General features: G+C 39.7%; 1 protein-coding gene across 1 annotated transcript in view; it reads left to right on the top strand.

The window, feature by feature from the left end:
* Positions 1–17156, top strand: part of HSD17B12 (hydroxysteroid 17-beta dehydrogenase 12) — a 131948-nt gene that overhangs the window by 89512 nt on the left and 25280 nt on the right. Inside the window, exon 4 of the mRNA XM_054724641.1 lies at positions 2243–2350. Within this exon, the coding sequence (XP_054580616.1) occupies positions 2243–2350 (108 nt within the window). The remainder of the gene's footprint in view (positions 1–2242; positions 2351–17156) is intronic.

The following is a 17156-nucleotide window of genomic DNA, read 5'->3' as shown; positions in this document are numbered from 1 at the left end:
GGGTTAATACTTTTCATTGAGTCTAACCAAGAACCACATCTCTTGTGAACTGGCTCTTTAGTTTTAGACATAAATCCTTTAGGTCAGGAGTGGAAACTTCCTGGGTTAGTGCTGCACACTCTGTGATGCGCTAACTTACTTGCCTGTGTGCAAATGGAGAATCATTTCGTTTTAGAAACTGGATTTTTAAATGAATTCTCATCAGTTTCCGAAGATAAGCTTTCTTAGTCCACTGAACTTCACAAAGTGATGTGAGCATGGGATTAGCTGAGGAGAGAAAGGGGAGACTAACTTTTATGGATTGCCTCCTGTATGCCAGTAGATAACACTTGAGCCTCACACAGAGACAAGGGATGTCAAAGTCGTTTAGCAAGTAAGTGTGGAAATGAAATTGGTACCCATGTCTGGGTGACCTCACAGTATGCTGTCTTCTCAAAAGGACTCACTAGTGCAGGCAGGCATAAACAGTATGGTTACATCAGATGAGTCCCGTTTTTCCAGGGTCTTATTTCTCAATCTGTTATTTCCATGACCTCTGTTTGGAACTTCATGGTCTTGTGAAGTCTTTCTTGTGTCACTTTGTAGCTCTGTCACTGTTTTGTGTGGATTTTTAAATGTAGTGACTATTAATTATTAACCGAGCTTTTAAATTCCAATGGAATCCTATTACTTTTGTTTTCATTTTAATAAGATGAACTTTTGTTTTAATATATCACACTTTAAAATATATTACAGCATAAAGACTTCTTCCTGAGATAATGAAGCATCAGTTTGCAATTAAAATCACAAAACCAGTGATATTTAAAGAGTACATAACATTATAATGTGAATCATGTTTTATTATTTGTACCTAAGGGTCTAAAAAGTAGTCATTGATTTTTGGAAGGAGAACTGATTAAGGAACATCCAGCCAACTCTGTGACAACATTAGAATTTTATTTTGGAACTATTGTGTTGTCTTTATATCATCTCTTAGATCGTCTCATGGTTGCCTAAAATTATCCTGGTCTAAATTTTATATCAAACTAGAGGCCCGGTGCACAAAATTCGTGCACGGAGGGGGGTTGTCCCTCAGTCCAGCCTGTACCCTCTCCAATCTGGGACCCCTCAAGGGATGTCCGACTGCCCGTTTAGGCCCGATCAGCCTGGGATCGGGCCTAAACGGGCAGTCGGACATCCCTCTCACAATCCAGGACTGCTGGCTCCCAACTGCTTGCCTGCCTGCCTTCCTGATTGCCCCTAACCGCTTCTGCCTGCCAGCCTGATCACCCCCTAACCACTCTGCTGCCAGCCTGTTTGCCCCCAACTTCCCTCCTCTGCCGGCCTAGTCACCCCTAACTGCCCTCTCCTGCAGGGTTGATCACCTCCAACTGCCCTCCCTTGCAGGCCGGGAGCCTCCCAACTGCCCTCTCCTGCTGGCCATCTTGTGGTGGCCATCTTGTGTCCACATGGGGGCAGGATCTTTGACTACATGGTGGCAGCTATATTGTGTGTTGCAGTGATGATCAATCTGCATAGTACTCTTTTATTAGATAGGATAGAGGCCTGGTACAGGGGTGGGGGCCAGCTGGTTTGCCCTGAAGGGCGTCCCGGATCAGGTGGGGGTTCCTTGGGGCGTGGGGCGGCCTGAGCGAGGGGCCTGTGGTGGTTTGCAGGCAGGCCACGCACCCTGGCAACGGAAGCGGAGGCCCTGGTATCTGGAATTTATTTTCCTTCTACAATTGAAACTAAGTAGCCTGGAGCAGAGCCAAGCCTGGGCCTCCCTCTGAGGCCCACAGTCATTTGTGTTGGGGTTATAATTGAAACTTTGTTGCCTTAAGCGGGTGGGCCCGGCCAGGGTGTGCGGAAAGCTTTGCTTCCCCTGTTGCTGGCGGCAACCCTGGCCTGCTCTCTCAAGCTCCATTCTGCTGCCATTTGTTTGAATTTGTTTACCTTCTATAATTGAAACTTTGTAGCTTGAGTGGAGGCTTAGGCCTGCAACGGCTGGCAGAAAGCTTGGCTTCCTCTGTTACCTAGGAAACCTTGCTCTCTGTGGCTGTAGCCATCTTGGTTTGGGTTAATTTGCATACTCGCTCTGATGGGATGGTGGGCGTGGCTTGTGGGTGTGTCAGAGGTATGGTCAATTTGCATATTTGTCTATTATTAGATAGGATTAGGGGGTAAAAAGAGTTTGGAAGGATAATGGCATTAAGTGCTTAATTGCCATGTATTAATTCTCTCCCCATTTGTGTTTTCTCCCCAGGAGAAAAATTCAAAGTGGAAACAAAGACCATTGCTGCTGACTTTGCATCCGAAGATATATATGATAAAATTAAAACAAGCTTGGCAGGCCTTAAAATTGGTGTTTTAGGTTTGTATCTTTGCCACATTTACTAATATATATTCTTTTTGCATTTATTGTTTGATTTTTACAATGTCTATATGTTTTCTTTTTTGGAGGTTAGGTGCTCAGTTGATAAAATGACTAGTGAGTAAAAATTATCTTATTAATACAATTGATTATTAGATTATGTTAATCTATATTTACTTGAATCTTTGTATTTTTAGTTATATTTTAATACCTATTCTGCATTTGGTTGTTTTCTCTGCTTGCTTTATTTCCAGTCTCTCATTCTCTGTATATATTTATATTTATATCATAGTAATCCTTTAAGATGGAGGATGCTAACCCATACTTACAGTTGAGAAATGAAGACTTAGAAAAGCATTGCTCATTTATGTATGTCTCATTTATGTATGCATATTTTTGTTTTACACATATAAAGAATAAGATCTTATGCTCTCTAATCCTAAACCAATTTTTAAAAATATTTTTATTTACTTTAGAGAAGAAGGGAGAGGGGGAGAGAGAGAAAAAAACATCAATGATGAAGGAGAATCATTGATCTCCTGCCTCCTGAACCCCCTCCCCCCCCCCCCCCCCCCCCCACACACACACACACACACACACTGGGGATCGAACCTGCAGCCCAGGCTTGTGCCCCAACCGGTAATCGAACCATAACCTCCTGGTTCATAGGTCAATGCTTAACCATATTGCCATGCCGGCTGGGTCCCAACCAATTTTTGTCCCCTTGGGGGAGACATCACCCCAGTTGAAAGTGTGGCTAAGAGAGCTTAGGGTCTTGCCTAAGGCCACATAAAGACTGAGTGATACAACTGGCATTCAGCCCTCTTTTTTTTTTATATCTGAGTCTGCTACTCTCTTTCGTTACACCTTGCTCTTATTACCAAAAACCAATGATTTTTTGAGATATGGAAATATTGTACCTTGTTATGGAAAATATTCGCCAGCTTTTAAGGAAAGAGCAAGGGCTTTGAAAAGTTACCCAACATTCTTTGAGCCATTTCTGGGAAGAAACAGAGTATGTAGTTCAGAAAAACTTTCCTCTGCTGAACCTGTTTATCTCACTGCCTAAATTGGTATGAACCTGGGAATTGCCATTGTCTTCTTTATTGGATTATAAAAGGAGGAAAAACAAAGGAAGCTTTAAAACAGTTTTCTAACATTTCTTTATTCACAACCTCACCTTCTTTCCCCATACTATAAAAGAATGGTCTTTTATATAATTTCTTGGTAATGCAATTTAAAAACAAGTTAAACATATATAGCACTACACAGTGCCTTAACCCTGGCTTAGCCATGCCATCTTTTTCAGCTCCTGCCTGGTCCACATCACACATCACCATGCCCCACCTACCCGCACTGCTACTCCCTCACTTATAGGATAGCCAGTAGCAAAATATGAGTGAAGAGGTCTAGTTTTTGCCTTCTGTCTACACGTTCTTCTTGTGTCAATACTTATAATATTGCCTGGAGTCTTTCATAATTATCTTTCTTCAGCTTAGACCTGGAATACCTGCAGCACCACTAACATCTGTAAAATTGTTGACTTTTTTAAATTCTCAAATCAGTAGCAGGTATGACTTATTAGTTAGGATAGACACTGCCATAGTCTATCATAACCCCTTTCAAACTAGGCATGTCCTGAAGAGTGAAGGCTGGCTTAGGCAGAGACATGGATTGAGGAGCTCTAATGAGCGGAGACACACCTTCAACTTGTGTTCTTGGAGAAGAAAATTTTCTCTCAGAAGTAGTTTTGTTAATCACAATTGTTCTTAGCTTTACATACATTTTAGCTGCTTTTCATTGGGTAACTTTGAACTATAGATACTTAGAGCCGATGCCCTTGAAGGTGGAAATGTTGAGCATCTAGTTAATGTCGGACTGCTGGGTTAAAAAAGGCGTTCTTCATCTGTTCTTTCCTGACTCAATATATAGGAAGTCTACAGTATGAGTTTAGGCACAACAGACAGATCTGTTAAGGATGGGAATAGAGGGCATGTGGTTCTGAAGCATGTTTTCCCCACTTCTAGAATCCTAGGACTTGTGTCAATACGTAAACATTGATATTTAGACATAAGGACTGATGTTTTCCTAGGCCACATATGCTAATGGAACCATTGTTTTTGTAGTCCAGCTCCTTAGTAAATTGCAATAGCAGTTCATATTATATTCATTCATTCATCAATGAACTAGAGATACAACAGTGAACAAGAAAGTGCCTGATATTATGTAGTATAATGTTCTAATGGGAAAGATAACACTTTAAAGTTACACTATAATTAAATAATTCTGATTGAATAGTTATTGAGACATACACACAACATTATTTTTTACTTCTACTTGGTTACAGATTAATAATAAAAATAATTATAGGTAATATTTACATAATCCTTTAAAGTTTATAGCAGCACTTTTGAATACATTATCTTATTAAGTGGCTATCCATTTAATTTTCTTTCTCCTCTACCACACCTGTCTCCTTAATCATAAGCTTTGCATAATTATTATTGACAGTTGTTAGCAGATATCTTATACTTACATTGCATTATAATTTTAGTTTGTCAAGATTTTTGAGAGAATTATAAAGACACCTTTATGAGCTAATTTTATCTTATTGCTAGGTCATATTTCAACTTTTATAGTGTGGGTACAGAACTTAGGGGCGGTACAGCGTTTATGTTTTCTTTTTCTTATGATTACCTGGGTCTGTAGTTCCTTCACCTTCTTTCTTCCCTCTCTCATCCCCATCCAGATCATACATGCCCCCACCTCTGTCCAGTCAAGGGGGAATAATCTTATTTTCCTACTTCTGTTTAATGTCAATCTCCTCTGTCTAATATTCCCTTATTTTAGGGAATTGATTTCTGGTACGACATAGCAATCCATATTAAGTTACAGGAAGGAATTTTTTTCTACTGATTATTAACAAAACCAGTAATGATAAAAAGAAAAATAAATCACCGTGGTACACTCCATTTGTTTGAATAGCATTAACCACTGAAGTATAGTCAGTGCTTAATAAAGAAAATTAATATTTCCTGAACTACCAAGGAAAATGCTAAAGCCCTTTGTCATGAGAGAAACATTAAGTTTTCAATAAGATAAGTGGAAGGAAAACAGCCACAAATTGTGTGAATTCATACTGAAAGGTCATGGTAACTTGATAAGACTCTAAATGCATAAGGTTGAGGAGTTGGATTCTTAATGCTGTTATGTAAAATAAGTAAGCATCTGCTCTCTTCTCTCGGGCAAATGCCAGGAAACACAGAGTTGCGAAAGCTTAAAAAATTTCAACTATTCAGAGAAAATGACATCAATATTGCTTTGAGTAAGCAAACAATTGGTTAACAAAATGGGACTGCTCTAATGCTTACTTGATTCCTCAAGAGACTCTCATGTGTGCTCCAAATTGGTTTGGAGGACTTTGCACAATGCATCGCGGGAGGCATAATTTACCAAGGCCAACAGAGTAGCCTTGGATTTCAAGTATGCCACAGATAATACTTATTTCAAATTACACTGCTATGAGTTTTTAACTTTTAAAAAAGTGACATTCTTTATTTTAGAATTAAAAATAGAAGGGTCTTCCTGGAAAAATATAGTTACTTAGTTTGTGATTCATTTAATAAGTAAATCAATCATAGCTTTTAATGCATCCTACCCTAGACCAAGAATTTCCACGCCAAATGCTGCGAAGGTCTTCTGCACCCCATACTGTCACAGTGTATATAAGTTGTAGAAACCAGAGAGTTTCAGAGGGTGTAGACAGGGGGACTTGTGATGCCATACTGGTGCTGGCTGAGTGTATTCAGGCCTATTTATTACTGTTAAAAAACAAAATTAAACCAAGTAAATGTGAAGCTCTAATTGGCCCTATTAAGGCATTCATGAATTGGGCAGCATCCCATCTAGCAACTAGAAGGGCATTCTGAGTGTTGTACAAAATGGAAGGTTTTTATAGGAGGAAGTGTGGGGCAAGGGAGCTATTAACTAAAGGAAAGAAAGGATTATGTATCTGTTTATACTTAGGTTTTCAAAGCTTCTTAACAAAAGACCCAAGGGTATTATTAGCTACTTGGGGGGAAGGACCAGTTAGCTTACAAATGGCAAATTCCCAGGTAATTAATTGGGATGGCTTTCTTAGAGTTCAGTCCCTAAAGTATCAAAGAGAGAAGAAATCGATGTAGGCCAAGGAGAGGGAGCCACAGGTTGAGGAAACTGTCTCTATGTTCCCCCAAGGAAGGATATGTGCATACCAGGAACTTATGCAGCTTCCCAGTCTCGATTGATGAGGGAAGTTACAAGTAGAAGAGTGTCGCTTAGTCTTCAGAGAGTTTAGAACTATACAGAGCTACAGGTTATCTTCTTGCCATTCTCAGAACTTTACTAATAAGAAATTCGTTTTAAAATGCCTTTTGAAATGTAAGTAGCTCTGAAAGAACCAATGCAATCTTCATTTATATCTTACTAGAGGCCCGGTGCATGAATTCGTACACGGGTGGGGTCCCTCAACCTGGCTAGTGATTGGGCCAATCGGGCTGGCCAGCTGGGGGAAGAGACCATGGGAGGTTGGCTGTGGGAGCACACTGACCATCAGGGGTCTGCTCCTGCATTGAGCATCTGCCCCCTGGTGGTAAGTGCACATCATAGCTACCAGCCAGTCATCCGCTTGTAACGGTTGCTTAGGCTTTTATATATATAGACTAGAGGCCCGGTGCACAGAATTCGTGCACAGGGGGGTGTGTCCCTCAGCCCAGCCTGCACCCTCTCCAATCTGGGACCCCTCGAGGGATGTCCGACTGCCCGTTTAGGCCCGATCCCACTGGGATCGGGCCTAAACGGGCAGTCGGACAACCCTCTCACAATCCAGGACTGTTGGCTCCCAACTGCTCGCCTGCCTGCCTCCTTCCTGATTGCCCCTAACTGCTTCTGCCTGCCAGCCTGATCACCCCCTAACCACTCTCCTGCCAGCCTGATTGATGCCTAACTGCTCCCCTGCCAGCCTGATTGCCCCTAACTGCCCTCCCCTGCAGGCCTGGTCCCTAACTGCCCTCCCCTGTAGGCCTGGTCCCCCCCCAACTGCTCTCCCCTACAGGCCTGGGTCCCCCCCCAACTGCCCTTCCCTGCAGGCCCTGTCGCCCCCAACTTCCCTCCTCTGCCAGCCTGGTCACCGCTAATTGCCCTCCCCTGCAGGCTTGATCACCCCCAACTGCCCTCCCTTGCAGACCTGGTCCCTCCCAACTGCCCTCCCCTGCTGGCCATCATGTGGCGGCCATCTTGTGTCCACATGGGGCAGCCATCTTTGACCACATGGGAGCAGCCATCTTGTGTGTTGGAGTGATGGTCAATTTACATATTACTCTTTTATTAGATAGGATTGGGATTAGTACATTCAGTTTATTACCTTTCTACTTGTTGAATCAGTCACCTTGAGGAAATGACTATCTAAGTTAGTGAAATACATGGAGAAATTACTTTGAAATAGAAAAGAAGAGGCTTAAAGAGGAGATTATAGGGGCAGGTTAGTGATCAGTGAGATACTTGAGGGGAGGAAAAATAGAAGGGGAAAAAAATAATTAGTTAAGAGAACACCAAAGATAAACTTCATACTTTTGGAAGTAATCCCCTTCTCCATCCACTCACTTTTTTTTTTTTTCCTTCCCTGTAGCCCAGGCATAAAATGACTCAGGCCCCAGAAGGGGCATAGGCTATTAGCCTAGTTACAGAGGAAAGGATTACAGGAGCATGACAGGATGCTTGTTTCCTGAGACCGTGGAGTATCTCTATTATCCTGGGATATGATTTTCATGCTTTCGAGAGGTTTAAGACACTTCTAAAACTTCGCTTTTGTAATGTAATCAAATTCTGACCCTGACCACCCAGCGTTAGTGTAGACTCCATAAGTTCAGGGGCACAATCCCCAACAATACTTCCCTTACTTCTGATACTACCTACAAATTTGGAGCTCCCCAGGCCAAGCACTGCACTTCTGACCAACTGATTACAAATTCAGGTTTGATATTTGCCGGAACATCTTACAGAGCTTAAGAAAACAGCTTTCGTATGAAGGATGCAAATCAAGACCAGTCCAATGAAGAGTCACCTGGGGCAAGGTCTGAGAGGGTTTGGAGCACAGCTACTGGTCCTCTCCTTGTGGAGTCAGGACTCATCACACTCCCCACACATTGATTATTCACCAACCAGACACCTCCACTGAGCTTCAATGTCCAGAGTCTCTACTGGGTTTCATTCTGTAGGCATGACTCATTTCTCCAGTGACTGAACTCAGTTTGAAGCCCCGCTTCCTTTTCCAGAGGTTGGGCTGGCTCAGAGCCCCAACCAACCCTCTAGTTACACAGTTGTTCTTCATCGTGACCAATCCCCATTCTGAATCATCTTGGTAGTATAAACTCTGGTGTGATCCACAGGCCCACCAGGAGTAACGAAGACACTCTTGTTACTCTGGAAATTCCAAAGGTTTAGAACATCTACCCTGGGAATCTGACAAAGACCCAAAAAATTATGATACAGCAGCTTTCCTTTCCTATTTGTTGATTGATTCATTCAGTCAATCATATACTGATTCACTCAACAAGTAAAAGGTGACAGATTTGTAGAGAAACCAGAGTGTCAACAAGTAAAATTGCAGAGATATAGCAGTAAATAAAACTAATATTGTTCCTGCTCTCATGGAAGTCAGCCATTGAACAAGTAATTGGGAGTGTGTTGCATGTCATGAAAGAGTATGTTACTGAGAAAGCTAAGAGTGTTTGAGATGTTTTGTCTGAGAAAGAAATGTTTAACTTGAGACCTGGAAGGAGAGCTGTGGGAAGGGTTTCTGGGCAGAAAACAGAAAGTACAGAGCCCTAAGGAAAATGTACTTGGCAAATTGGGGAAACTGGTAGAGGACCTGTAAATCTAGAGCACGGATTGCAGAGGAAGTGGCTGGAGTCTGTGGATGGGCCAGATCACAAAAGGGCTTACAAAACCAGGTTTATTAGCTTTTGGACTTTATTGGAAGGACAATGTAGACACTGTAGAGTTTCAAGAAGTAAATTGACATCATAATAGAATTTTAGAGAGATCATTCTGACTCCCAAGTTGAAGCGGACAAGAATTGATAAAAGGAGACCAGTATGTCTATTTCAGCAATGAAACATAATATGATGATGGTTTCATATTAGGATGATGGTAATGGGAGTTGGATGACTGGAGAGATGTTTAGGAAGTAGAAACAGAACCAGAAAACAACAAGAAAGCCCACTGCATGGGAGAACATATTTGCCAATGTTATCTCCAACATTTACAGGGAACTCATACAACTTAACAAAAGGAAGATAATTAACCCAATAAAAAAATGGGCAATGGACCTAAATAGATACTTTTCAAAAGAGGACATAAAGAAGGCCAAGTGACATATGAAAACATGCTCAAATTCACTAATCAACCGAGAGATGCAAATCAAAACAACAATGAGATACTATCTCACACCTGTCAGAATGGCTATCATCAATAAATCAACAAATGACAAGTGCTGGGGAGGATGTGGAGAAAAAGGAACCCTCCTGCACTGCTGGTGGGAATGCAGACTGGTATAACCACTGTGGAAGACAGTATGGAATTTCTTCAAAAAGTTAAAAATGGAACTCCCATTTGGCCCAGTAATCCCTCTTTTAGGAATATATCCCAAGAAACTAGAAACACCAATCAGAAAGGATATATGCACCCCTATGTTCATAGCAGCACAATTTACAATAGCTAAGATTTGGAATCAGCCCAAGTGTCCATCAGCAGATGAGTGGATTAAAAAACTGTGGTACATCTACACAATGTAATACTACCCTGCTGTAAAAAGGAAGGATCTCCTACCATTTGCAACAACATGGGTGGACCTGGAGAGCATTATGCTAAGTGAAATAAGCCAGTCAGAGAAAGATAAATATCACATGATCTCACTCATTTGTGGATTATAATGAACAACATAAACTGATGAACAAAAATCCAGAGACTGAGACAGATATTCAAACCTCAGAGGGAAGGTAGGGGAGGGTTGGGGAAAGGGAGAGAGATCAACCAAAGGACTTGTATGCATGCATATAAGCCTAACCAATGGAAACAGACACCAAGGGATAAGGGCATGAGTGGGGGTGGGGAGGGGTTAGCAATGGGAGGATAAGACCACATATGTAATACCTTAATCAATAAAAAATGTCAAACAAAATGTACAAGATATTTGAACTTATATTATTATGAAAAATAAGTTATTACTGTTTCAGTCTAAGTATCAATAGTGTGTAAAGTGCTCTACCTTATTAAATCAAAGTTTAATTATCTTAAAAAAAAAAAGAAAAAAACAAAAAACAGAACCAGTATCTGATGAAGGTATTCTTCAGAGGTCTTGTCTGGAGAAGAATAACAGTAATAGTTATTTGGTTTTAATTATTATTACCAACATTCATTAAGCATTTTTCTAAAATATGCCAGATACCATGCTAATGAATCTCATTTAATTCTCCACAATCCTATGAGGTAGGTATTAATATTTCTGTAGCCATTTTTATGGACAAGAAATAGACTTTACAGAATTTAAAATTATACAATTAGTAATTAGCAACTTTCAGGTTCTGACTTAAGCAGCTGGGTGCTATTTCTCTACAACAGAAAATCCTGGATCAGGAGCAAATTCTTTAGAGAAAAATGATGATTTCACTTTGGGATATGCTAAACTTAAGAGGGCTTTGAGAAATCCAAGTGGGAGATTCAAGTAGATGACTGGATCTCTGGCGTAAATGCCCTCCTTTGTACTGAATGAGGCAGCAGCCTGGTGTAACCAATCATGGCAAACAGAAGAGGTACATGAAATTTTTCATCTTAATACTAGGAGAGTCATCAGCAACATTATCAGACTAAGGATAGTTCCATTGGATATATGGAATGAGATCGGATTTCTAAAGGGAGAGCAAGACTTAGAATTCAAACGTATTTCCTCTTACTAGAAACCATTAATGGTATTAATTAGAGCAGAATCTTTAACTTAGCAGAATCTCTAAACTGGATAATTAGCTGTGATTTCAGAAATGTAAATAGAACGCTAAATCATGAAATTGGTAGGTGCTTCTCTTTTAACTACCAACCTCATGTTATCCTTCTTTCCTCATCCCGTCTTCTAAGTTTATGGATGGCAAATCTTACTGAGTGTTGTAATGAGGATCACATAGCAATTTATAATTAAACAGTGGAAATGAAACATTCTGTCGTGTTGCTTCTGACTCAATCTTAATTTTCCAATTTCTGATTAAAGGCACTGCAAATTTAAAGCCTTGTAAACTCTCTTTTATTTAGAAATTGCTACTCACAAGTGTATGAAAACTGTGAAGTTTGCAAAATGTTTTACATGGTGTTCCAAATATCATCTGCCAGAGTATGAATATGTGCTAGCTCCCGCAATATGTTAAATAAAGCATAAAAGGAATTTTCTTTGCATCACTTTCCACACTCTCTGTAGACTGGAAGACTAGTTCTCCTTGAGTGAAATAAAGAAGACAGAGAAGCAATTAGGATAAATGTAATCAGTGTAAACATTTATTCTGATGAACCATTGCCCAGAGCTCTTTCAGAAGGATGCAGGTGCCATACAGTCAAAGCAGCGACCTTGGCCATCCTGCTATCTCCCCAGCACCTGGAATAGGGTACGAAATAGGAGTTCAGTAACACTTGTATGACTAAATGGCCATGCAAAATAACAGCAACTCTTCCTCTGTTTATTAACATACTGATATGTTTCAGGATTGAGTTCAATATTTTTGCATGTTATTGTTTAATTCTCTACATTTTTAGAGAGAGAAAGAATGAGAGAATGAGGAAACAGGTTTTTGGGGGTAAAATCCTCTTGTTAGGAGCTGTTAGTAGTAAAACCAGGACTAAAACCTGGGTGTATTGGACTCCGAGATCCATACCCTTTTTTAGTTCAAAAGCTTAAGGCAGGAGAGGTTCCCCCCACTTTGGGTACATACACTATTACTGGTGCCTACATTTTAAATTTTTTGGTTTATTTTGAAATATAATGAAATGGCAGCACTTTTTTCTAATCCATTTTCATTAATGAACTCTAATAGGTTTTTCATTTCTCTAATGTTTCATTTGAGCTGAATGAGTATATGTAACTACAAATATAACTGAAACGTAGACTGAATGTTTTCCACTTTGATATGATGAGAAGGAAATAGAGAGTACTTTGCCTTATTTGATATATATTAGAAAGCCCAACCATTAGGCAATGTGTTTCTAAATCACCTTAATTTCTTCTCTCTCTGATTAATCTAGAAAAAGCAGCAGCTTGAAAGTGATGTATGTGTATATTTATATCTGTTATTATTGTGTTCAAATGGATTTTTATTGTCTAGTTTATATTGTTTGCTCCTCCCTCATACCCAACCCAGTTACCAAAAATCTAATTTTCTAATGACGTCATTATCTCTGTAGCAGCCGGTTTTGATAAAGGATTCTAAACATCCAGTAGGTCAGAAGCAGCAGCAAATGAATTTAGAAGAAACAGAAATCTTGTGTATGCTTTTTTTTTCTTTTTAGGTCTGAGATGTGGAAGTGATTTTTAAACTGCAGCATGATATCATTTAGAATATTTATATAACATTCAGAATTACTCTGTGGATTTTCTGCATCTTTAAAAGACAATTCTTATTTATTGGTGTTTTTGAGAGTTGTGGAGGGGGTCATGGAGAACCTGCCACCTCCTCCTCTAACCACTCACCTAGTCCTTGTTCTTGATCTGTCTTCACCCCTGTTCTCTGTTTGTCTCCTCTGTTTGAGCTCTTCTCAGTATTGGAACTCCAGTGAGAAACTGATGGGATAGATGTTATATCTGTTCATGGTCCTGTGATGATTGTTGGAGTAGTGATTGGAATTCTCAGATTACACAAATATCCTTTGTTTTCTGAAAGACATGACGTGTTACACTAGTAAAAGGGTTCTGTGGGTCTCTGAATAAAAACTTTCAAATCTCTCTCTGATGCCTCACTTGTAGGATTAAAAAAACCCCACTAATGAACAGCTATTTAATGCCAATTTAAAATGCTTCCATTGCCCTGGCTGGTCTTCTCAGTGGTTAGAGCGTCGGTCTGTGGACTGAAGGGTCTCAGGTTTGATTCCAGGTCAAGGGTACTTTCCTTGGTTTCAGATTCCCCAGCCCCTGAAGGAGCATGTGGGGGAGGCAACCAATCGATGTATCTCTCTCATGTCGATGTTTCTCTCCCCCCTCCTCCCTCCCTTCCACTCTTTCTAGAAATCAATGGAAAAAAATATACTCGTGTGAGGATTAAGAAAAAAAAGACAAAATGCTTCCATTTAGAAAGGTTTTCAACTATCTGAATAATGTAGAAATAACTTGTGGCATTCTTTGGTTTGGTGAGTCCTATAATGAATCCTGTAATATTTAAAATGGCATTGCATGCACCCATTCTTAATAAAATTAAATTATCCTGGAAATATTTCCATCCTTGACTCCTACCCTAAGCCCGTTTTCTTCCTTTTCCAGTTTCCTGAAAGCTTTCCTCCTGCCACTTGGTTATTGCTGCCACCTAATGTCACAAAATAAAATTGCAATCGGTTTGCCTCTTCCAAGAGATTTGCACAATTGTGCAGTTTATGGAAATAACCATTTGAGAGCAACAGTTGTTTTTCCTCTGCACTCTTAAATAATAGCACTCTGAGTGGTTACAGCCTCTCTGGAGAGAAGGTGGGTAGAGTATATCTCACTAGCAAAGAGTGCAACCAATAAAGCACAAAGGGATTTAAGAGCCCTAATCCCTGGTATAGAACAGCGACTTGCAACCTTTTCACCCCATGGCACATACAAACTAGCGAAAATTCTGCGGCACACCAAGAATACATTTTTTTTTTTTTGCTGACCTGACAAAAATAGGTATAATTTTCATTCATTCACACCATACATCCATTGTTGTGCTGGCTGTTATCACTTTGTTGTTGTTGTTGTTGTTAATTCTCACCTGAGAATATTTCCCCCCTTCCCCACTGATTTTTAGAGAGAGTGGAAGGGAGAGAGAGAGAGAGAGAGAGAAATATCAATGTGAGAGAATTGATTGGTTGCCTCCTGCAGGTGCCCTGACTGGAGCCTGCAATGCAAGTGCATGCCCTTGACCAGAAATTGAACCCTCGATGCTTTGGTCTGGTCCATGGGCCGATGTTCTAGCCACTGAGCAGAACTGGCCAGGGCCATTTTTTAATGCTTTTTTTTTTTTTCATAATTTAAGGGAAAAGAGTCCAGTGCCCCTTACTAAATAGTCAGGTATTGCATGTTTTAAAAATTCTTTTAGCACACCAGTTGAAAATTGCTGCTTTGGGACCTGTTGCCAATCTGACATTGGCAGGTACTTCCCCTCATAAAATTTGGTTCAGTGTTCTGAAAGATCTGTTCCCACTTTACCTTTTTTTTTCTGTGTGCATTGTTAGTTATGGAAGTGTAGCCTTTATACATGATACTGTTTATTTATGTGGGCAGAAGTTCTCCATGTTGACTGGGTTTTCTTTTAGAGCTGTGTTAAGTAGATGTTCAGGTTCTCGTTGTGTGAGTAGAAAGTTTCGGTAGCTTTCCTTTGCTCAGTTAGCAGAGACATATCTGAAGGCTTTCTATCATTAGTGTAGCCTTAACCAGAATAACACTTCCTACTGGTTTAGTTATTTATTTGTGAGCTCCCTTAGCTGGACTCTGTGTTTGTAGTACATGTCACAAAGATTGCAAAGTCAACTGTGCTGCTTGCAAAATCCCAGGCTTTTTTTTAAAAAAAAACACCAATCTGGATCTTAAATGATTTATAATTATACTACTCAATTTTCTTCAGTATTCTGAAGTAGAGCATTAATTTTCCCATGGGCTAGAAAGGAATGTGGAGAAAGAAAGTTTTCTAGATACGGGAAAGTGAAGGGAGATGGAGTATGCTGTATGAGGTGGAAGTTTGTTTTTTGTTTTTAATCCTGATGAATATTACAATTCGACAGATTCTTTAAGGATTCTGTTATCTTTTTAAAAAAACATTTTATTTATTTTTTTTAAATTATTATTTTTTAATACATTTTTTAATTGATTTCAGAGAGGAAGGGAGAGGGAGAGAGAGATAGAAATGTCAATGAGAGAGAATCATTGATCAGCTGCCTCCTGCACACCTCCCACTGGAGATTGAGCCCGCAACCTGGGCATATGCCCTTGACTGGAATCGAACCTGGGACCCTTCAGCCCGCAGGCCTATGCTCCATCCACTGAGCCAAACCTGCTAGGGCAAGGATTCTTAACCTGACTTTTTAAAGACTATTTTATGTGGAGCACTTTAATAGATATTTTGGGTGTTGCTGTTTCTCTTAGTCATGCTGTAAATAAGTTATTTATCCTTTCTAATTCCAAAGATGGTTAAAGCAAAGTCCAGTGAGTATAAAGTCCCACCTACAACTAGTTTGGGCTTAATTTTAACAGCTCTTTTATAGAATTGAATCCCAGAACCCTTGGTGGGTAGAGAACCTATTGAATAAAACAAAAATGGATTTGGACTTGCTGTTATTAATTATGTGTAGGTACTATGCCTTTTCAGATGGGCAAGAATCCCAATTAAATACAGTTTACATTGTCATTATCTTTTGCTTTCAGATTTTCAGACAGGTTTCAGCAATCTTGTTCCGGCCATGCTGACCAAATTGTGCAAGTAAAATCTTGAGACTCACAGCCTCAAGTGACTGGCTTACTGCTAAATATAGAACTCTTATTGAGTTCCTTTGAGCTACTAATTTGGTTAGTCTATTGAAAAAGTTACTATTACTACTATCAGGTTTATCAGGCACAATTCCTTATGAGCTTTAGCAGACGATCATAACTTCGTTATCTTTTTGCTACTGAAACCTTTTAATACTTCACAGTTTTATTAAATATCAGTATCAGATTTCTATTTATTCTCCAATTATTACTGATATTTTTTTCTGAACTGAAGACTGGATGAAGGCATATGATGGCTTTAATGTAGTGGTTAAGGGCCTAGCCTCTGAAGTCAAATTTCCTGAGTTTGAATTCCTTCTCTCTAATCTTGGGTGAGTAATTTAACTGCTGTGAACTTCAGTTTTCTAATATGTATAAGGGAGGTAATGTAGTTGTCGTGATGATTAAATACAGATAGATAGATAGATAGGTAGATAGATAGATAGATAGATAGATAGATAGATAGATAGATAATCCATTTCATTATGTATTTGGTTAAAATAAATTCTAAGGTATTTTATTTGTATGATTCCTGCCAATATTCCTTATTCTGGGTTTGTCTTTGTCTTTCCAGGGCTAAGGAAACTAAAGGATATCTGAGTGTTAGTCATGTACCTAATTATATATGCTTATTCATAGCTTCTCACTTGTCTTGTAGCTCCAATCTTAGGTAGGTGGTTGAGGAGTAGGAATACAGGAAGACTAAGGCATGACTTCAAGGCCTATGGGCTAGTAGGCAAGGATGGTTTGCTGGAGATATTTGACCCACTCTCTTGGCCTCCATAGAGAAGCTTTCTCTCACTTCCCAGATAAGCTCAGATGCTCCAGGCATAGACTCCTATAACACTTTGTACTTTGTAATGAAATAATTGTTTTAATTCTTTTTGTGTAGTGCCTTTCTTTCCTACTCGATTGTATGCTCCATGATGCCAGAAACTGACTTTTCCTTCTGGTTTTGTTGGATGATTAAGTGAGCTCTCATTTCAGAGTTGAAGAAACAGATGCCTGTCATATGTGACTTATCCCAACTCACAC

This window comes from Eptesicus fuscus, chromosome 13 (genome assembly GCF_027574615.1).
Source record: "Eptesicus fuscus isolate TK198812 chromosome 13, DD_ASM_mEF_20220401, whole genome shotgun sequence".
NCBI lineage: Eukaryota > Metazoa > Chordata > Mammalia > Chiroptera > Vespertilionidae > Eptesicus > Eptesicus fuscus.
This window is presented reverse-complemented; position numbering and strand designations above follow the sequence as displayed.